This window comes from Gigantopelta aegis, chromosome 12 (genome assembly GCF_016097555.1).
Source record: "Gigantopelta aegis isolate Gae_Host chromosome 12, Gae_host_genome, whole genome shotgun sequence".
In the NCBI taxonomy this organism is placed as follows: Eukaryota; Metazoa; Mollusca; class Gastropoda; order Neomphalida; family Peltospiridae; genus Gigantopelta; species Gigantopelta aegis.
The window spans coordinates 9,617,753-9,641,659 of NC_054710.1; the positions used below are offsets into that span (position 1 = coordinate 9,617,753).

Here is a 23,907-nt window from a genome sequence, read left to right on the forward strand (position 1 = left end):
ACCATGGCCTTTGTCTATACCAGTCGTGGGAGAGAAAAACACTAACATTTTAGTAACTCATTAAAGCATATTCAAGTAATAAAAAACACTTTATAACAAGATGTTAAAACATTTATGACCAATTTTCTAATTACGAATTGTTATAAACCTACATGTGACCTTGGGAGGGGTAAAAAATGATGCTAAACACATGTGTTATAGATCTTTGGAAAGGTATTCTAAAGCCTAACATGACAGGAATGGTTTCGTATTGAATTTCAAAATAATATTGTATCACCCCCACCCCCCTTACCCCCCCCCCCCCACACACACACACACTGCTGTTGAAAAATGTTTGTTTCGTAACATCTATCTCGTCTCCAGATAATGTATTCCCTGTGTTATGCTGCAATGACTAAAATGGTGTGACAGATAGCACGGTTTGTATTTGCTATACTCATAGAAGTCAAATCCGCACATACTATTTGCAATGATCCTGTTGCAAGAAACCTCAACGTGACCAATAGTTGTTGCATAAGTGTAATGTTATGGCCTCTCTTTATACGTTGTAATTGATTACGAAAGATAATTTCCAAGTTATGCACACCTTCTTTGGTAAAACGGAACCGCTGCAAAAATTCTTCGTCACTGTATACATCAAATGGGTTAAACTGTAATCCTAAAAACACGCGGTATGTTGAATATACGCCTATTTTCTAGCATTATTTCCATATCGTCAACGTCCGAGTCCGCCATATTTTCATGGATCAAGGCCTTAAACGCCCGATTTGGAGGTTTAACTTGAACGTGGTTCAAGAAGATTTTGATCCAAGATTCAAATTTGATTTGCAACGAGAAATGAGAATTTTAGTTAAGCCGAGTTTGAACCGAGTTTAAACCGCGAATCAGGTTTAAACCGGCGACGAGAAATCGGCCCTAAGTTAGTTTTAAAACCGGCCTCGGTGGCGTCGTGGTTATGCCATCGGTCTACAGGCTGGTAGGTACTGGGTTCGGATCCCAGTCGAGGCATGGAATTTTTAAATCCAGATACCGACTCCAGAGTGAGTGCTCTGCAAGGCTCAATGGGTAGGTGTAAACCACTTGTGCCGACCAGTGAACCATAACTGGTTCAACAAAGGCCATGGTTTGTGCTATCCTGCCTGTGGAAAGCGCAAATAAAAGATCCCTTGTTGCTAATCGGAAAGAGTAGCCCATGTAGTGGCGACGGCGGGTTTCCTCTCAAAATCTGTGTGGCCCTTAACCATATGTCTGACACCATATAACCGTAAATAAAATGTGTTGAGAGCGTCGTTAAATAAAAGATTTCTTTCTTTCTTTCTTAGTTTTAAAAGGTTACGTAACTCTTGACAAACACCGTCCCTCCCTCATAGGTTTGTGTAACGTATATAATATTATAATCCCTCGTCTTTAAAACACAATCTCGCTCGGTGGATCCATTCAGCTGATTGGGTTTTTCTCGTTCCAACCAGTGCACCACAACTGGACAAAGGCCGTAGTATGTGCTTTTCTGTATGTGGGAAAGTGCATATAAAAGAACCCTTTCTGCATTATGAAAAATGTAGCGGTTTTCCTCTGATGACTACGAGTCAGAATGACCAAATATTTGACATCTAATAGCTGATGATTAATTAATCAATGTGCTCTAGTGGTGTCGTTAAAAGAAAATAAACTTTTTTTTCTTTTTTTAAAGCGCAATGGCACATTTTTCATTACATGGGTTTTAGTATGATTACATATTTAGTTCATCATGTGCGCATGCGTTCGTTTCTTTTCCTATCAAAACGAAACAAGTCCACGTGACCACCAAGAAAAAATGACGCCTTACCTTGCAAGACAGCTAGAAAGTTAACAGCGGCTCGTTTGCCCAGTTACGCCTTAAACTGACTACAAATAGCATGATGGCCTCTACAAACAAAACATGCATTTTACAGTTGATCTGTGTTATTAGTTGTTTTATGCACAGAACTGAATCACGGAATGACATTGTTCCACTTCCTGATTCTAAAAATGGTGTTGCTACATGTTCGTCTGATAATGTGTTCGGTTTGTCGTCTGCTAACAACCGGGGTGTTGTTCTCAATACAACAGTTGTCGACGCGTCATTTGCTGTACATTACAACTGCTCTGTTGATGTCAAGTCACAGATTTTATTTATTTACACCTACAATGAAACGGAAAATGTGGTTAGTAGTAGTAGGCCTAGTTCCGATTCCGGGTCGTTTCATGCTATTTTATGCTATTCCGCAAATAGTAAATTTCGAAACAGAATAGTAAAACAATTCTTCCAATATTCTGTCATGAAAGTGAAAATCGCCTGCAACTATTCCGCTTACGCTTTTTCTTCAGACCGGCCTCAGTGGTATCGTGGTTAGGCCATTGGTCTACAGGCTGGTAGGTAATGGGTTCGGATCCCAGTCGAAGCATGGGATTTTTAATCCAGATACTGACTCCAAACCCTGAGTGAGTGCTCCGCAAGGCTCAATGGGTAGGTGTAAAACACTTGCACCGACCAGTGATCCATAACTGGTTAACAAAGGCCATGGTTTGTGCTATCCTGCCTGTGGGAAGCGCAAATAAAAGATCCCTTGCTGCTAATCGGAAAGAGTAGCCCATGTAGTGGCAACAGCGGGTTTCCTCTCAAAATCTGTGTGGTCCTTAACCATATGTCTGACGCCATATAACCGTAAATAAAATGTGTTGAGTGCGTCGTTAAATAAAACATTTCTTTTTTTCTTTCTTTTTCTTCAGCGAAATTTTTCTGCAGAATAAATCCTTGCGCTACTAAGACATTTCTCATGTACTTGCCGGTACAAAATAAATGTCTTTTTGATCGAGACTAATGTTTGGAGTGAGTTCGTTTGTAATTCCAGCTAGTACGCAGTAATGCATAGACTGATATACCATCGACGTCCCAAACTGCTTTCACCTAACGACAAAAACACGAATACGATATTTGCGGAAATACTATTCTACATTTTTCAGCTACAATACGTGAAACAAAATAAATTGCAATCAAGTAACGTAAAAAATCAACAGTGTGGAACACCCTCCGTTAAACAGGAAAGGGTGCAACGTTTCTAACTGCGTTCAGGCGCATGCGTTTTCAAAAACTATCGTACTGCACATGTGCGGTTCGTCATTTTCCATTTTTAAGGCAACTACATGAAAAAATATATGTTTCTTAATTATGCACAGTTGCTGAACACTTAATTTATTAATTTTTTAAAGGAAAAATTCAATTTATCAAGCGTTCTGGTCCGGTCCGCGTTTTATCAACACACATCACTCACACTTGATGTCAATACTGATAGGCATTACGTTCATACCTGCGAATAGTTCATAAAATATTAATTATAAGGAATAAACAAAAACAACTTAGTAAAATTAATGGTTTAAGGGGTTTGTAAAGTTTTGTATTTAGATACTTACTTTTCTCAAGTTTATTGTTTATAAAAATGTTCCTGAACTGTGAAGAAAAACCTCATAAATGAACGACATGCCGATGACAACAAATTGGATGTTGATTGCGCGAACCGTCATTTTTCAACAAAACACCAGTTATTACATGGAATTTTTTCGTCAAATGAAAATAAAATTTGCCAATTGATCCTAAAATTCGCAATTTGGCGAGTGGCAGAGCTATCCCTGCTTGACAGTTCATTGTAATTAATTATTGGATCTCCCCAATATAAAACCATTTTTATTAAGGGTCGTAATAGTGGATTTTCACTGTAATATTAATAAATAAAATGACACCAAAGTTGTAGATGTCCATTTTTAATTTTGTCACAATTATTTATGGACAAGTTGGTAGGGGGTGGGTTGCTTTTATGGCTAGTTGACCAGCATTTACTCAAGCTAAAAAATACACAATTTATAAATATGCTTTGAGTTTATAAATATCCTTTGTAAAACTTAATGGTATCTGCATGTTTATTACCATGTCAGTATAAATATTACCTAACTAGATTCAATAGTTTGCCTTATGCTAGACATCCACTAAACTACATCCTGCCTCTTGATTTGTTTGAAATTATTTTAAATAATTCTTCTTAGATCCCTTGCTGCCTGTTGTAAAAGAGTAGCCTATGTGGCAACAGCGAGTTTCCTCTAAAAACAGTGTCAGAATGACCATATGTTTGACTTCCAATAGCCGATGATAAGATAAAAAATCAATGTGCTCTAGTGGTGTCGTTAAATAAAACTATCTTTACTTTCTTCTTTGTTCACAGACGACAGCTGTACGTGTTTCCGTGACAACCCGATCACCAGACAAGGACTTTCCGCTGATGGTGGTCATTCGACAGCAGGAGGGATTGCTGTCATGGATGGTTCCGCTCTATATTGATTACTCGTATGTCGGATCACCTTCTATAGCTAGACTGAAAACATTTTTATTAATATATATATATAATAATTTTAATAATAATTCATCAATTACCATTGACATCAGGGCTAGCTCTGACACTTGCCAAATTCGCCATTTGGGTCATTCTGTGTCAAATCACCCCCAAAAAAAGGAAATTTAAACCCTACCTTCCCCAATTTCAATGAAATTCGGTATATAAAGTTATTGTGGCAAAAAACCCTGAAATTCCAAGTTTCAGCTCAATCGGACCAACAGTTTCTGAGTTATGGCCTTTTCTTTCTTTTAAATTTTGTCAAAAAAGGGTGTGGCTGCCCTTTTTTAAATTGCCATAACTCAGCAACCAATGGTCCAATTTTGACAAATGAGGTATCATTGGAAAGGGGGAATTACAAGGAATCCAAATCTGGCATTATTCCTGATATTTGGGTTACTTTTGGGCTGTTATCTACAACATATAAAAAAATTGGAGGTGGAAAATGTTTCATTAATATGTTTACCTGCTGCTGTTCTATGCTCTGTGTATAGACTGCACATGTATTTAAGCACTATTAAATGTACATGCATCAACACTGTAAATGTCATGAATGTTCTAACAATATAGTCCAGCATCCAACAGATTTAAGATTAATTTTTTGAAATATTGCCTAATTATCAAAAAAATCTTGTGACAACATCTCATATTGTTTAGAACAGGTTAAACTATAATACCATGGGGACTATATTGAAAGGAAGTTATGGTCCCTTGAATGGACTTTGGACCCCATGTGGAGGAAACTGCAGCCCCCCAACCCCAATTCAGAGCATGCTGCATGAGTATCTACAATCGAAGAAATTTATGTTTATCCATTAGATCTCGGATTTCCCTCCATTTCCAAGATCTATTAAGATGTAAGTATCAGAAAATCTCCAGTAGGTAACTGACAAACAAAAGAACTAATTGATCCTTATTACTTATATATGTAATTAGTATTGATAATTATTTTTAAGATTAATTACTATCTGTGGTCTGTAGGCCTACTGGCACACTTGTGTGTGTACATTTACATCCTTATTGATGAAGTGAAGAATGTTTATACTTTAAAATTTTGAGTCTACATCATGTCATTGAGCAAGTCATTATGGTAAGATTGCTAAATAATAATTTATTTATTCACAATTTGACACTTTATTTTCTAAGGTTTCAAGCATAGGCCTGTACCTTAAGCAGCAGAGAATCCAACTGAAAAAAGTTACTTATAGCACTTAGTGATAGGCCTACAATTTAGTACATGTATAAATAATGAATGGTAAAACACATTTTTTTAATGGATAAAGAATATAAAAAAAATGGAATTGTCACAATTCAGCAATAAATGGCAGAAAATAGTCATATATATGGAACTTTTTTAAAATGCCAAACAAATGCTATTTCATTGTACATAGTTAAATAGATGGCAGGGGCAGTGCATAGCCCTGTGGTAAAGCACTCGCTTGGTGCGCTGACAGTCTAGGAATGATCCCTGTCAGTGGGCTATGTTTTGCTCCATCCAGTGCACTACAACTGGTATATCAAAGGCCATGGTATGTGCTATCCTGTCTCTGGGATGGTGCATATAAAAGATCAATTGCTACTAATTGAAAAACGTAATGGGTTTCCTCTCTAAGACTATTATGTCAAAATTACAAAATGTTTGACGTCCAATAGCCAATGATTAATAAATCAATGAGCTCTAGTTAAACAAAACCCTGCAGTACCATCGTTTTGTCCCATTATCAGTCTACAATGCAGGTTTTCAAACTAAGTTTACAATCCAATCCACCCGAATTGGTACAAATTCAAGATACTAGCAATTTCGATGATAGTAATGACGATTCACAAATTCCACTAGAAATAAAGGCACAGAACTTTGTCGCAGCCTCTATGATGGTCTTCCTTGGATTGGTTTGGTGGATGAGGTTTCAGAGGAATTTGGAGACTATAACGTCAAGTTCATGCACCCTCATGCAGTTCCACTGGCCGTCAAAAGCAGACAGGTGTTGGATTCCAGAAAGGGATATACTTTGTGTTATAAACACCCCATCCTTGACATCATCTTAATCCAGGAATTACAGTATCTGCCAAAATGATCTCGTCAGAATTTCTAAAGTCTGTTCAACATGAATAGTTAAAGACTAGAAAGCTTGTGACTTCAATCAAGTAGTCAGACTCCTCAAATAAACAGAAATACAATAATATATAAAATTAACAAAAGATGAAGGAAACTACCAGTAGTGATTTATAGATTCTATTTTCCTTAATCAATTGGTTGCCTGGTTGCCACACTATATTGTATCATTAACATTCATGACATTTACAGTGTATACAGAGAGCATAGAACAACAGCAGGTAAACATATTTCAATCTGAAATTGCTGACTAATGAAACATTTTCCACCTCCAATTTTTTTATATGTTGTAGATAACATGTTGGGCTATAATTTTAATCAAAGGTCATCTCAAAGTCACGTGTCCCACAAGGTCAATTTCAAGGTCGAAATATAGGTCAAAAGGTCATCAACCCAAATGTCAGGAATAATGCCAGATTTGGATTCCTTGTAATTCCCCCTTTCCAATGATACCTCATTTGTCAAAATTGGACCATTGGTTGCCGAGTTATGGCAATTTAAAAAAGGGTGGCCACGTCCCTTTTTTGACCAAAAAAAAAGGCCATAACTCGGAAACTGTTGGTCTGATTGAGCTGAAACTTGGAATTTCAGGTTTTTTTGCCACAATAACCTTATATACCAAATTTCATTGAAATTGGAAAGGGTAGGGTTTAACCCATTGGGTGATTTGACATGGAATGACCCAATTGCGAATTTTAAATACAACTGGCGAATTTTATTTGAATTTGGCGAAAGAATTTCATGTAAAGATTGATATTTTCTTGAAAATAATGGTGGGTTTCTGCAATTTTTAGTGTTTAATGGATAAATTTGGCGAAATTTTCTACACACCCAGAGCTAGCTCTGATTGTTTAACGCCCTAGACATTTTTCATGCAGGAGTGTCATTCATTCATTCATTCATTGATGTATTTCCAACATTTTACCCCCATAATTAGTTGTAATCCATGTAAAAATGCATAATATGATTCATTGCTAACCCTATAGGTAGTACTAAACCAAATAACTTCCGACTGGGTCAAAGTTCGAGGTGCACCCAACTTTTGATAGAGAAGTGAACACCACAAGTCCTGTGATTGGTTATAAATGTGAGTGTGTTGGTTGTAAAAAATAATAGTTTCATCTGGGTAAAAAAAATGTGCAATTTTATTTCATCTAGTACCAATGTGTCAAGTAGTCTTGTGCTTGAAACATGTATGGGGTACCTGTAAAAAAAAGTACTCGAATTTTGTGCCAAACTAGGGTAGTCATAGACGCTACCCGTTATCTCAGAAACGAGCAGCTTGACCCCCATTTTTTTCTGATTCACTTTAAGTGTAAGGGGTGGTAGTATTTACATCCGTGGCGTTTATGTCGGTTGATATGTTGCAGGTAGGAGTTTTAGCCACATATGTTACTATTGTCGTATATGGGATTTGATTTGGTAGTATACACCCTATATAGCTGTTTGGTAGTAATGCTAATAAGAATAAATGTTATACAGATTCGGGCATTTTTGTTTAATTTGGGCAAAACTTAGTCTTCCCCACTACAAAAATAGGAGTCTGTATACCTATATCCATCCATCCATCTATCTATTCATCACTAACACGTTTATTTCCTTCCTTCTTTTCCTTCCTTCCTTCCTTCCTTCCTTCCTCCCTCCCTCCCTCCCTTCCTTCATTCATTCATCTCATCCATCCATTCATTCATTCACCACTGACACATTCATTCATTCATTGAGTTAATTTTACTCTTTTTTTTTTAAAAGACTTAAGAGTACATGTAAATACATTTTTTATTCTATTTTTAGATATCCGTACGATCTAGTGAGTCGTACACTGTGTCCAATGGAGAAGCAGCAGAGAAAAGTGTTGACCAGTCAGCAAACTATTTACGTGGAGCTGTCGACCATGAACAGAAATAAAACTTGGTTCGACTTTAGAGCCGAAAAATTGGAAGACTTCCAGTTAGGGTAAGCTTGTCAACCATGAACAGAAATAAAACTTGATACGACTTTAGAGCTGACATATTGCAAGACTTCCAGTTTGGGTAAGCTTGTCAACCATTAACAGAAATAAAACTTGGTATGACTTTAAAGCAGACAAGTTGGAAGACTTCCAATTAGGGTGAGCTTGTTATTCATGAATAGAAATAAAACTTGGTTCAACTTTAAAGCAGACAAGTTGGAAGACTTCCAGGTAGGGTTAGCTTGTTAACCATAAACAGAAATAAAACTTGGTACGACTTTAGAGCTGACATATTGCAAGACTTCCAGTTTGGGTAAGCTTGTTAACCATTAACAGAAATAAAACTTGGTATGACTTTAAAGCAGACAAGTTGGAAGACTTCCAATTAGGGTTAGCTTGTTATTCATGAACAGAAATAAAACTTGGTATGACTTTAAAGCAGACAAGTTGGAAGACTTCCAGTTGGGGTAAGCTTGTCAACCATTAACAGAAATAAAACTTGATTCAACTTTAAAGCAGACAAGTTGAAAGACTTCCAGGTAGGTTAGCTTGTCAACCATTAACAGAAATAAAACTTGGTATGACTTTAAAGCAGACAAGTTGGAAGACTTCCAATTAGGGTTAGCTTGTTATTCATGAATAGAAATAAAACTTGGTTCAACTTTAAAGCAGACAAGTTGGAAGACTTCTAGGTAGGGTTAGCTTGTTAACCATAAACAGAAATAAAACTTGGTACGACTTTAGAGCTGACATATTGCAAGACTTCCAGTTTGGGTAAGCTTGTTAACCATTAACAGAAATAAAACTTGGTATGACTTTAAAGCAGACAAGTTGGAAGACTTCCAATTAGGGTTAGCTTGTTATTCATGAACAGAAATAAAACTTGGTATGACTTTAAAGCAGACAAGTTGGAAGACTTCCAGTTGGGGTAAGCTTGTCAACCATTAACAGAAATAAAACTTGATTCAACTTTAAAGCAGACAAGTTGAAAGACTTCCAGGTAGGTTAGCTTGTCAACCATTAACAGAAATAAAACTTGGTATGACTTTAAAGCAGACAAGTTGGAAGACTTCCAATTAGGGTTAGCTTGTTATTCATGAATAGAAATAAAACTTGGTTCAACTTTAAAGCAGACAAGTTGGAAGACTTCCAGGTAGGGTTAGCTTGTTAACCATAAACAGAAATAAAACTTGGTACGACTTTAGAGCTGACATATTGCAAGACTTCCAGTTTGGGTAAGCTTGTTAATCATTAACAGAAATAAAACTTGGTATGACTTTAAAGCAGACAAGTTGGAAGACTTCCAATTAGGGTTAGCTTGTTATTCATGAACAGAAATAAAACTTGGTATGACTTTAAAGCAGACAAGTTGGAAGACTTCCAGTTGGGGTAAGCTTGTCAACCATTAACAGAAATAAAACTTGATTCAACTTTAAAGCAGACAAGTTGAAAGACTTCCAGGTAGGTTATCTTGTCAACCATGAACAGAAATAAAACTTGGTTTGACTTTAGAGAAGACATATTGCAAGACTTCCAGTTAGAGTTAGCTTGTTAACCATGAACAGAAATAAAACTTGGTTTGACTAATTTGGAGCACTCATATTGAAACACTTCCAGTTAGAGTAAGCTTGTCAACCATGAACACTGAGCTCGAACTTAAGAATTTGTCTCCCACAGCAATTTTTAAAGAATTGCCATGGGTGAAACAAGGACTATTTTCTTGTCCGGACCATATCTTGCATACAGAGGCATACAAGACCATCAAACCTCACATGTAGAAACAACTTGGGATGGCGGTGTGTCGCATACTATCACTAGGTCACTGTGACCTACTTATCACGGTCTACTGCACATAACAGTAAATCCTTGTCCGGACCATATCTTGCATACAGATGCACACAGTACCATCAAACCACACATGTAGGAACAACTTGGGATGACAGTGTATCACATCTGTTACTAATTCAATGTGACCTACTTTTCACGGTCTAGTGCACACAACAGTAAATCCTTGTCCAGACCATATCTTGCATACAGGACCATCAAACCTCACATGTAGGAACAACTTGGAATGGCGGGGTGACATTCTGTTACTATACCACTGTGACCTACTTTTCACGGTCTGCTGCATATAACAGTAAATCCTTGTCTGTACCATATCTTGCATACTAATACTACACCATCAAACCACATGTAGGAACAACTTGGGATGATGGTTGGTCTAAAACAAACTGATCATCCATCCCATTGCAAAAATTTCACATACCCATAACATATTCATTATATAGATCTGGTTTTCCATCAAACTCCTGATAGGCGAATTATGTACCACACCGGTACTGTTGTTTTAGAATGCCTTGAGATATTGAGCGGAAATTTTGTGTATCGCTTTATCATGTACTGTTACAGATCAAGTTTGAGTTTCATGGCAATTTAACCATTTTTGATGGAGTTATGGCCCTTGAACTTAGGAAATATGAAAATTTGTTTTCCGGACTTTTTTTCAGAAAGCCTTGAGATATTGAGCTGAAATTTTGTGTATATCTTTATCATGTACTGTTACAGATCAGATATGACTTTCATGGCAATTTAACCATTTTTGACAGTTATAGCCCTTGAATTTATTTAGGAGATACCAAATATTCTTAGGTTTGGTAAGGGGACATGTATTGCTTTAGAAGTACTCTCTGAATGCTTCTTTATAAGTAGCTATTAGTTACATGTTTTACTTATTTTAAAACATTGCGTGTTTACTGTTGTTGTTTGTAGTCACGAAGGGCAGGATGTAGCCCAGTGGTACAGCATTCGCTCGATGCACGGTCGGTGTGGGATTGAACCCCGTCGGTGGTCCCATTGTTATTTCTCGTTCCAGCCAGTACACCACGACTGGTATATCAAAGGCCGTGGTATATACTCCCCTGTCTGTGGGATGGTGCATATAAAAGATCCCTTGCTGCTAATTGAAAAGAGTAGCCCATGAAGTGGCGACAGCGGGTTACCTCTCTCAATGTCTGTGTGGTCCTTAACCATATGTCTGACACCATATATCCCTAAATAAAATGTGTTGAGTGCATCGTTAAATAAAACATTTCTTTCTTTTTTTCTGTAGTCATGAAGAGAAGAGGAATGTGAGTGTTACTCCATCCCAGCCCCAGTATTTCATGTACTCATTCCCGGACGGTGTGTCATCCGTCCACATCAAAGTGACGTCGTCATGCAAGACATGTATGGTGGTGTCCATTCAGGATATTCGGGTATTTATTACGTCATTTATCTTTCAAAATATTGCCTATTTTAGTGACTTCCCTAGAAATTAGGCAAGGCATCGTAGACCAAACACTTTTAGGAGATTTTCACCATTTTTGGGGCACTTGTTTTTCATTAAAAATACTCCCAAATTAATTGAAATAAACATTAATGTAATTTATGTGCTTGCTTTTATAAATGAATTGCAAAAGATATAAAAGGCATATTTTATTAATTAATCATACCTTTTTGGGTGTTTTATAAAGGCAATTTTAGAATTAATTAGTGAAAAAGGCTTGTTTAATCTCAGGGCAGCATGGTGCTGATTAAGACAAGATGGTGCTAGACTATTGAGGCATGATGCTGATTAAGGCAAGATGGTGCTAGACTATTGAGGCATGGTGCTGATTAAGGCAAGATGGTGCTAGACTATTGAGGCATGGTGCTGATTAAGGCAAGATGGTGCTAGACTATTGAGGAATGGTGCTGATTAAGGCAAGATGGTGCTAGACTATTGAGGCATGGTGCTGCACCGTGCTAAAACAAGCTAGGGAAAACACTCAGGGCAGCATGGTGCTGATTAGGGCAAGATGGTGCTAGACTATTGAGGCATGGTGCTGCACCATGCTAAAACAAGCTAGGGAAAACACTCAGGGCAGCATGGTGCTGATTAGGGCAAGATGGTGCTAGACTATTGAGGCATGGTGCCGCACCGTGCTAAAACAAGCTAGGGAAAACACTCAGGGCAGCATGGTGCTGATTAGGGCAAGATGGTGCTAGACTATTGAGGCATGGTGCTGCACCATGCTAAAACAAGCTAGGGAAAACACTCAGGGCAGCATGGTGCTGATTAGGGCAAGATGGTGCTAGACTATTGAGGCATGGTGCCGCACCGTGCTAAAACAAGCTAGGGAAAACACTCAGGGCAGCATGGTGCTGATTAGGGCAAGATGGTGCTAGACTATTGAGGCATGGTGCCGCACCGTGCTAAAACAAGCTAGGGAAAACACTCAGGGAAGCATGGTGCTGATAAGGGCAAGATGGTGCTAGACTACTGAGGCATGGTGCCGCACCGTGCTAAAACAAGCTAGGGAAAACACTCAGGGCAGCATGGTGCTGATTAGGGCAAGATGGTGCTAGACTATTGAGGCATGGTGTCGCACCGTGCTAAAACAAGCTAGGGAAAACACTACAGTTATCCTGTAACCACCGTTTCTATTGACAGAATATGATGACTGATAAAGCAAAGTCATATCCGTATAGTAGCAGGATATGAGTTTGGACGTCGCTCATGTGACATCACACGTATAGCTACATTACAAAATCACTCATTTGACCTCTAGGTCATCATACAATGTGGCTGAAATAACAGAAATAATAGCTTTCCCCCATAATTTTTATGGTCTGCAGGATAAAGATAATAACTAGTTAATGACGTTGGATATCTGCTTTATTCTATTCAGGCCGAATGAGACATTCCGCTCGGCAGAGCCTTGTGGAATTTCCATTCTTACATTCACAGGATAAAGCAGATATCTGACATCAGTAACTAGTTATTCTCTTTTTATCCTGTTCAGGCCTAGTGAGAAATTTCCCATTTTTACCTTCACAGGATAAAGCAGATATCCGACGTCATTAACTAGTTATTCTCTATATGGGTACCTTTGTTTGATGCCCAATAGTTGATTTATTTTTTTATTTTTGAGCTTTTGATAAATATCAATTTATTTAATGCCTTTTCAGGATAGTCAGGTATTTCTTCTGTTGTAACAATGTTTATCTCTCTAAATATTGCCTATATATGAAGAGTTCAGGCGCAAAATGCGATATAAACCATTTTCTATCTAATTTTTAGTTAAAGCCATTATTGTATGTCAGTAAGGGCTAATCGTAGGCCCGCTGTTTTGCTGCATAACGTGATTGATCCTTATGAAATTGTATTGGGTAAATCCCATTTTTGTATATCAAAACGAGATATACGCCAATTAATTTTTTTTACTGAAAATTAAAAATGGATATATCGCCTTTTGCGCCTGAACTCTTCATATGTACCTTTGTTTGACACCCAATAGTTAAATTTAGAATTGATGTTTATGATGGCTCCAGAAGTAAATTTCACTTTTAAAAACATTAATGAACTGTGTATTCAAATTTCACTTTTAAAAACATTAATGAACTGTGTATTCAAATTTTACTTTTAAAAACATTAATGAACTGTATATTCAAATGTTATTTTTCATTGTTTCTGTTTTTTCACAATGATGATGCATTTGTTTTGTCAAAACAAATGTTCGACATCCAATAGCCGATGATTAATGAATCAATGTTTTCTAGTGGTGTCCGTAAACAAAATAATTGTTAACTTTCATTTTGTTAAAATGCTGTATCTGTGCCATTTGTTGTGTCATTTCATTATTATATTTAGCACAATAATTGCTATAAAAAAAGTCTGCTAAAAGGGTGCTATTTTCAAGTAATTTGCATGAGCTCTGTTTTAAGGAACAATTTTCAAGCTTTTTTAAAAACACAATAATTAAATTTCCTTTACGTCTATACACTTTACGGCAATCCGATTGGTCCAGATGTGTTTACTTTTTTCCGTTTATATCTTGATGAACCGAAAACATTTAAGCTATGCCTACTACTCCCCCCCCCCCCCCCCCCTCCACTGACTCGCACTACTTTTTTGTAACAAGACGGATTATTCAGGCAACCATATTTAGATATTTTTAAGAAAACACATGTGAAAGCTACAAAAGCAAAAACATTAATTAATGGAAAATACTATAGCAGAGTAGACATGTAGAAGTATACACATTGGTTTAAACCCCCCCCCCCCAAAAAAAAAAAAACCCCACCTCTTTGCTAATCATGACATGAGACTCGGTCGGTGGGAAAAGAAATCATGTCGGAAACTCTACACTTGTAACTTACTTGTAAGCGATGTTCTACAGCTGTTGGCAAAAATTAAACGGTTCCACCGACAGCATAAATGTTAGACATTCTTACACAACACAAGTATCAATGAAGTTAAACAAAAAATACTATAGGCGTATTTAAAGCTAAACAAAATAAATTCAGTTATGTATTGTTAAAGTATGCATATAAATTTAATTATAAGATTTGACCACAATCATTTTTTGGTTCATGCAAGTATGAACCAAAAAACCCGATGTGCACACTTTTTTGTATGACAAAAAACCCATTACAATGACACAGATTCCACATACCAGATGCTAACCATGTCATCTATATCGACTTCGCTGAGAGCGCATAGGGGAAAAAGCATGTAATTTTGTATCAGCTGCCATTTTGACTTTTTATGGAATATTCTTCAACAGGGGTGAAAGGATAGGACTTAATCTAACACGTCATAACATGTTATGATATAAAAGCAAACGTGATGACGTCATATTATTAATTTTTTTTGGTTAGTATTATTATTATTATTATTATTTTAATGATACCACTAGAGATCATCGATTTCATATTAATTGTGTCACATACTTTGGAGGCTTTCACCCCTCTTGAAGAGTATTCCATAAACAAACAACATGGCAGACGGCAGAAAACTGCATGTATTTTTCCCTATGCAATCTCAGAAAAGACAATATCGGCGACATCGTTGCAGTCTCGTGTGTGGAATCTGTATATTTGTAGTGGTTTTTTTTGCGATTTGTGTCTGGACAAACTTTGGAGGAAATCTAGCGGCAATTAAAGGTAGGAGAGTAATTTTTTGTAGTTGTTAACAATTTGGTTCGGACAATAGTTAGTTGGTAGAATGCTTGCCTGAAGTGCTTTGATCCTTGGATTGATCCTCTTCAGTGAACTCATTGTCTGATTGGGTGTTGTCTATGTAATATACGTAGGCAGCCAAGTTTATTGTATGAATATAGAAGAAGCCCTCATACGGTGTCCAATTCTTTTGTTCTTTGTACAATAAAATATGTTTGCAATCCCTTCCCAATCAGTGCTCCACGACTGGCTTATTAAAGGCCATGGTATGTGCTGTCCTCTCTGGGAAAGTGCATTATATATATAAAATATTGCTTACATTAAGACTACCGTAATGTAAAAATTACCAAATGATGACTAAATCAGTGTGCTCTATTGGTGTTGTTAAACAAAACAAACTATATTGTACTCATTGAGAAGGGATATACAGTGAGGCAAGTGGTCAGATTATGGATATATTTTCTGAAGAGAGAAAAATGATCAAAGTTTGGGGGTTTTTTTCATTCTGTTTATTCCGATTTCAGTGTCCTGTTTTTGACTTGGATAGGAATGTTGGCTACAGTGGTAAACATCAAACTATGGCAACACAGGCAGCCATGTTTCTCGAGGTGAGTGAAATAATATTATGTTGTTGTGATTACTTTTTCTAGTGTAGTGACTATTCATCTGGGGCCTAATTCACTAAACTCTCGCAACTTTGCGATCTCGCAGTGTAGTGCTAAAAGATTTGCAAAGATGATGCTTTGTTGTCTAGCAGAGCCTAAGAGACCTTTGTGAATTAGGCCCCTGGCTCTTTGTATGATATTCTGATTATTTTTTCCAGCGTAGTGACTATTCATCAGGCTCTTTGTACATTCTTCTGATTGTTTTTTCCAGGTTAACGACTATACATTGTTCTGATTGTTTTTTCCAGCATAACGACTATACATTGTTCTGATTGTTTTTTCCAGCATAACGACTATACATTGTTCTGATTGTTTTTTGCAGCGTAACGACTATACATTGTTCTGATTGTTTTTTGCAGCATAACGACTATACATTGTTCTGATTGTTTTTTCCAGCATAACAACTATACATTGTTCTGATTTTTTTCCACAGCATAACGACTATACATTGTTATGAATTTTTTTTGCAGCATAACGACTATACATTGTTCTGATTGTTTTTTCCAATGTAGCAACTATACATTGTTCGGATTGTTTTTTCCAGCGTAACGACTATACATGATTCTGATTGTTTTTTCCAGCATAACGACTATACATTGTTCTGAATTTTTTTTTGCAGCATAACGACTATACATTGTTCTGATTGTTTTTTCCAATGTAGCAACTACATGTATACATTGTTCGGATTGTTTTTTCCAGCGTAACGACTATACATTGTTTGGATTGTTTTTTCCAGCGTAACGACTATACATGATTCTGATTGTTTTTTCCAGCATAACGACTATACATTGTTCTGATTTTTTTTTGGCAGCATAACGACTATACATTGTTCTGATTTTTTTTTCCAATGTAGCAACTACATGTATACATTGTTCGGATTGTTTTTTCCAGCGTAACGACTATACATTGTTCTGATTGTTTTTTCCAGCGTAACGACTAGACATTGTTCTGATTGTTTTTTGCAGCATAACGACTATACATTGTTCTGATTGTTTTTTCCAGTGTAGCAACTATACATTGTTCGGATTGTTTTTTCCAGTGTAACGACTATACATTGTTCGGATTGTTTTTTTCCAGCGTAATGACTATCCGTCAGGCTCTCTGTATGTTATTCTGATTGTGAAGACTCAGGACTACAGCTGTGCTGGAATAGAAACCATCCGACAAGTGTCCGACAAGCGAGAGAAGAACGTAACGATCTACATACAGACAGCCCTGTCAAGTGAGATCTTATATTATTAGGGCTGGTCAGGGATCGAAATTAATTTTGTTATGGGCAAGTAGTCTTTGCTTGTGACAGGAGGGTAGGACATAGCCCAGTGGTAAAGCGCACGCCTGATGTGCGGTCGGTCTAGGATCGATCCCCGTTGGTGAGCCCATTGTCACATTTTAATCTGCCCATTGGGTTATTTCTCGCTCCAGCCAATGCACCACAACTGGTACATCAAAGGCTGTGATATGTGCTGCCCTGTCTGTGTGATGGTGCATATAAAAGATCCCTTGCTACTAAAGGATAAATGTAACGGGTTTCCTTTCTAAGATTATATGTAAAAATTACCAAATATTTGACATCCAATACCCAGTGCTCAGATTCTGTGGTTGTCAATAGCATTGATTTCATACCAGTCTGTTTTATTAGTTCAATTTTTTTATGTGATACACCCGCGCCTCATTATAAAACATGCACATTCAAAATGGCTTGTTGTCTGTTCCAACAATGAGCCTCCCTAATAAGGATAACTTGGAAATTGCTAGTAATTACGATGACTATATGGCTGATAAAATAAATTATTAGTCTCCTACCGGTCCAGCTGGAGGGGACTATAGGTTTTTATCTCCGTTCTTCTGTCTGTCCGTCTGTCCGTCTGTCTGTCCCACATATAGTTTCCCGGATATTTTTTTTTTTTAGAAGGCCTTGAGATATTGAGCTGAATTTTTGTGTATAGCTTTTTCATGTACTGTAACAGTTACAGATCAGGTTTGACCGTAGGAGATGTGGGATTTTTTTTCCCCAAATTATTTTTCTTCAGGCCTTAATATTGAGCTGACGTTTTGTGTATAGCTTTATCATATACTGTTACAGATAAAGTTTGACTTTCATGGCGATTTACACATTTTTGATGCAGTTATGGCTCTTGAACTTAGGAGATATGAAAATTTGTTTTCTGGACTTTTTTTCAGAAAGCCTTGAGATATTGAGCTGAAATTTTGTGTATAGTTTTATTATGTACTGTTACAGATCAGATTTGACTTTCATGGCAATTTACACATTTTTGATGGAGTTATGACCATTGAACCCTTGAAAAAAAATCCAGACTTTTGCTTGGCAATACCTCGAGATATTGAGATGATATATAGAGGTTATTACCAGAGTGTTTTTCGGTATCGACAATATCATATAGTAGGAATAAAAATTGTATTATGCGAGCCTCTGGTGAGCATACATTGTAATACATTATTTTTATTCCTAATATATGATATTGATGATACCGAAATACACGAGGGTAATAATCTCTTTATCATATAAGCTCAAGCTTAATACAACATGTTTTTGTAAACTGTACACGCAACTTTAATTCCAGTCCGCCATTACTAGATATTCATATGACGTAAGAATATGTGGCGCAGTGTATTTTTGAATGGAAATGACGTCAAACTCGAATGACGTCATTTTGGATGTCCTTACGTGAAAATAAAGTTATGCCTAACGTTTTTTGTTTTTTGAACGCTGGACAGCTTTCAGTGTGAAATTGCCATTGAAATGTTTTTATTTGATGACTATGAATGCATGCGTCAACCATGGAGTGTCACCCAAGTACGTTTGCTTAAATGTCAATAAACGTAGTGCCGAGACGTCGACTAATTTACATCTAATTTGCAAAGTTATCAAATTCTCAAAGTATGTGATCTGAAAAATATCACATACTTTGATTACACTGAAAATGTAAGATATTATATGATAAATAGCTTTATCATGTACTGTTAGGGTTAATGTTAATGGTGATTAATCAACTTTTCAGAGTTATGGCCCTTGAATTTAGGAGATAAGAAAAATTGTTGGGCTCGGTAGGGGACATGTATTGCTTTAGCAATACTCTCATAATGCTTGTTTTAAATGTGTCTGTGTTTACTCCATGTTGATATTAAACATACAGTAGAATCTTGTTAGGTTGAACTCAGAAAGGTCAAATTCACTGCAACGCTCGAACCAAAGTCCTGAGTTACACTTACATGTTACAGGCATCGAAATAAGCTTTGTGTCTGTTTACTCATTTACAGGTTACCACAAAATATAGCCTGGTTGAACTACTCGATGCAGGCATCGAAATAAGCTTTGTGTCTGGTAACCCATTTACAGGTTACCACAAAATATAGCCTGGTTGAACTACTCGATGCAGGCATCGAAATAAGCTTTGTGTCTGGTAACCCATTTACAGGTTACCACAAAATATAGCCTGGTTGAACTACTCGATGCAGGCATCGAAATAAGCTTTGTGTCTGGTAACCCATTTACAGGTTACCACAAAATATAGCCTGGTTGAACTACTCGATGCAGGCATCGAAATAAGCTTTGTGTCTGTTTACTCATTTACAGGTTACCACAAAATATAGCCTGGTTGAACTACTCGATGCAGGCATCGAAATAAGCTTTGTGTCTGGTAACCCATTTACAGGTTACCACAAAATATAGCCTGGTTGAACTACTCGATGCAGGCATCGAAATAAGCTTTGTGTCTGGTAACCCATTTACAGGTTACCACAAAATATAGCCTGGTTGAACTACTCGATGCAGGCATCGAAATAAGCTTTGTGTCTGGTAACCCATTTACAGGTTACCACAAAATATAGCCTGGTTGAACTACTCGATGCAGGCATCGAAATAAGCTTTGTGTCTGGTAACCCATTTACAGGTTACCACAAAATATAGCCTGGTTGAACTACTCGATGCAGGCATCGAAATAAGCTTTGTGTCTGTTTACTCATTTACAGGTTACCACAAAATATAGCCTGGTTGAACTACTCGATGCAGGCATCGAAATAAGCTTTGTGTCTGGTAACCCATTTACAGGTTACCACAAAATATAGCCTGGTTGAACTACTCGATGCAGGCATCGAAATAAGCTTTGTGTCTGGTAACCCATTTACAGGTTACCACAAAATATAGCCTGGTTGAACTACTCGATGCAGGCATCGAAATAAGCTTTGTGTCTGGTAACCCATTTACAGGTTACCACAAAATATAGCCTGGTTGAACTACTCGATGCAGGCATCGAAATAAGCTTTGTGTCTGGTAACCCATTTACAGGTTACCACAAAATATAGCCTGGTTGAACTACTCGATGCAGGCATCGAAATAAGCTTTGTGTCTGGTAACCCATTTACAGGTTACCACAAAATATAGCCTGGTTGAACTACTCGATGCAGGCATCGAAATAAGCTTTGTGTCTGGTAACCCATTTACAGGTTACCACAAAATATAGCCTGGTTGAACTACTCGATGCAGGCATCGAAATAAGCTTTGTGTCTGTTTACTCATTTACAGGTTACCACAAAATATAGCCTGGTTGAACTACTCGATGCAGGCATCGAAATAAGCTTTGTGTCTGGTAACCCATTTACAGGTTACCACAAAATATAGCCTGGTTGAACTACTCGATGCAGGCATCGAAATAAGCTTTGTGTCTGTTTACTCATTTACAGGTTACCACAAAATATAGCCTGGTAACCTATAGGTTATTTACCACAACTACATGTATATAAAAGTTAGAATTGAATTCCTGTTACTACTACTTTTAACGCCCTTACATGTGTGCCAGATGATTATTGTAGTATACTATGCATGTTGAAATTCTTGTCGAGAACTTATTTCGATGCCTGCGATGGGTCGAACATTTTCTTGAGCACCAATGGGGTTCAAACCAATGGAATTCAACTGTAATTCTGTTTTTTACGAATGTTTTTTTCGTTACAGAGTACCAGTATTACAAAGCAATCTTCTCTGCTCTGGCTGTCTTTCTGGCATTCTACCTCGCGGCGGCCATCATTGGATGCGTGTACCATGGCTGGTAGGTTTTCTTTGTTTGTTAGCTAGTTCTTCTTTGACTTTCATCACGGAAGACGGTCGGTTTGGGATCTATCACGGTCGGTGGGCTATTTCTCGTCCCAGCCAGTGCACCACGACTGGTACATCAAAGGCTCGCTTGAGGTGCTTGCATCACAGGATCGATGCACATCAGTGGATCCATTCAGCTAATTAGGTTTTTTTTCTCGCTGTCTGTTAAAAACAACTAATATATGTATACTATTGTAATAAATCAAGCCTTAGTTACTTCATGTGATCTAGTGTTTTCAACTCTTCCTCTTGATCCATTCAACTGATTGGGGGTTTTTCTCGTTCCAACCTGTGCACCACAACTGGTCAAAGGCCGTGGTATGTGCTTTCCTGCCTGTGGCAAAGTGCATATAAAAGGTCCCTTGCTGCATCAAGAAAAAATGTAACGGGTTTCCTCTGATGACTACGTGTCAGAATTACCAAATGTTTGACATCCAATAGCTGATGATTAATTAATCAGTGTGCTCTAGTGGTGGTGTTAAACAAAAACAAAGTTTAAAAACAAACTTGACATTTATCACAGCAGATGTTTTCTCTCAGGTGTGTCTCTATCTTTCGTCTACTTTTACTGGAAATCTGTCTTCTCCTAGATTGGGAGTGAGACGTAACCCAGTGGTAAACTGCTTGCTTGGTGCGTGGTCGGTCTAGGATCGATCCCCGTCTGTTGGCCCATTGGGCTATTTCCTGTACCAACCAGTGCTCAACAACTGGTGTAACAAAAGCTATGGTATGTACTATCCTGTCTGGAATACTGCATATAAAAGATCCCTTTCTGCTAGTCGGAATGAGTAACCCATTGAGTTTTCTCCTCTCTCATCATCTGTGTGGTCCTTAACCATATATCCAACACCATATAATAGTAGACAAAATGTGTTGAGTGTGTCATTAAATAAAATATTTCTTTCTTTCTTTCTCCTAGATTGATTGAAACATAATTTTATTTTATTTTATTACATTATTTGGAAAACAAATGGATTAAGCACAAGTTTTCCAACGAACTGGGCCTTCTTCTTGTTTGATTATTATAGGATATTAAACAAGCTTCCATTTCATATCATGTTTATGTCCTGAGTGAAATAATTTTCAATTATATTAGTTTAATATCCTATTTGTTACCCATAATTGATCTTAATTTTTATCACTCATCTCATTTGATTGATGTTTCTGTAAGGTTGTAGTGTGCCAATCAGTGACATTACCATGTGACGTCAAAAGTGTTACGTCACACTTGACATTCTAGTGGGACATATCACTTTGATATGTACCAAGATATTTTTAACCATATGGGTAATAAAAATCGTTCTGGGTCTGTGAAAATAAAACTTTACTCAAAGTTTAATGACATTCTTTAGTGACATTACATGCATGCACTTTTTATGATGTTTTCATGATGTACATCACAGAAGAGCTTTTTTCTTACCAGTTTGTCTAGCATGTCTCCATCTTTTGTTGATCTATTTCCAATTAAGGTTCAAGCACACTGTCCTGGGCACACACCTCAGCTATCTGGGCTGTCTGTCCAGGACAGTGAGTTAGTTGTTAGTTGGTTAGTGATTAGTGAACGGAGAAGGTGTAGTGGTCTTACAGCCTTTAAGAACTCGCTCTGGTTTGGAGACGGTACCGGGCTTTGAACCCTGTACCTACCAGCCTGTAGTCTGATGGTTTAACCACTGTGCCACCGAGGTCGGTTCTTAGAGTTCTGGGGTTATACTTATATACCGTTCGAGTCTTAGACTCATGAACAATGGGGCCATGACCCCCAATCAAACCTTCTTTTTTAAAACTATTACATTTTATAAAATCATACATAAATACAGACATAACACACACACACACACACACACACACACCACACACACACACAGACTCACACACACACATAACTACACAGACACACACACCATAACTACACATTCACACACACATTCACACACACACATAGAGAGAGACGCACACACATTCACAAACACACATAACACGACACACCTACACACATATTCACACACACACATTCACAAACACACACATAACACAACACACAGACACACCTACACACATTCACACACACATTCACACACACACATAGACACACACACAGACACACACACAAACTCGCACACACACACATATATACACACACACAGACACACACACATATACATGTATACACACACACAGACACACACATACATGTATATACATACATAGTGTATACACACACAGACACACACACACATGTATATACATACATAGTGTGGGTGGGCACCCCCTTATATGGGTTGCACCCCCACTCCCCCCATATAAAATCCTGGCTACACAAGTTGTTTCTAAGTCATAAAATGGACAACATATTACATTTTTTAATATTTTCAGTGGATGGAATAAAGATCTCTCCCAGCTGACGGAGACAGAAAGAGGTAACTTTAAATATTGTAACTTTTAAGTATCAACTGTTTTAAGTTTATTTATATGACAGTCAGAAAGGGGTAAGTTTAAATAGAACTTTTTTTTTAGTAGTTACTGTTTTAAGTTAAATTTATATGACAGTCAGAAAGGCGTAACTTTAAAGCTGCAATGTCTGGTTTCAATCGTATACAGTCAAGTTCTAAGTTCAAATACAAGCATAACTGCAGTTTAATTCACTCGCAAGTTGTCGTCATTAACGCATATCGTCAAATGCTTACTAG

The 23,907-nt window shown here is 37.3% G+C and overlaps 1 protein-coding gene across 1 annotated transcript in view; it reads left to right on the forward strand.

Annotated features, from left to right (window-relative positions):
* Positions 1-1,801: 1,801 nt before the first annotated feature.
* The window catches only part of LOC121386831 (SID1 transmembrane family member 1-like), a 56,578-nt gene continuing 34,472 nt past the window's right edge, over positions 1,802-23,907 (forward strand). Inside the window, exons 1-8 of the mRNA XM_041517845.1 lie at positions 1,802-2,183; positions 4,233-4,354; positions 8,305-8,466; positions 11,571-11,715; positions 15,967-16,050; positions 17,185-17,329; positions 21,080-21,173; positions 23,594-23,637. Of these exons, the coding sequence (XP_041373779.1) occupies positions 1,896-2,183; positions 4,233-4,354; positions 8,305-8,466; positions 11,571-11,715; positions 15,967-16,050; positions 17,185-17,329; positions 21,080-21,173; positions 23,594-23,637 (1,084 nt within the window). The 5' untranslated portion in view covers positions 1,802-1,895. The remainder of the gene's footprint in view (positions 2,184-4,232; positions 4,355-8,304; positions 8,467-11,570; positions 11,716-15,966; positions 16,051-17,184; positions 17,330-21,079; positions 21,174-23,593; positions 23,638-23,907) is intronic.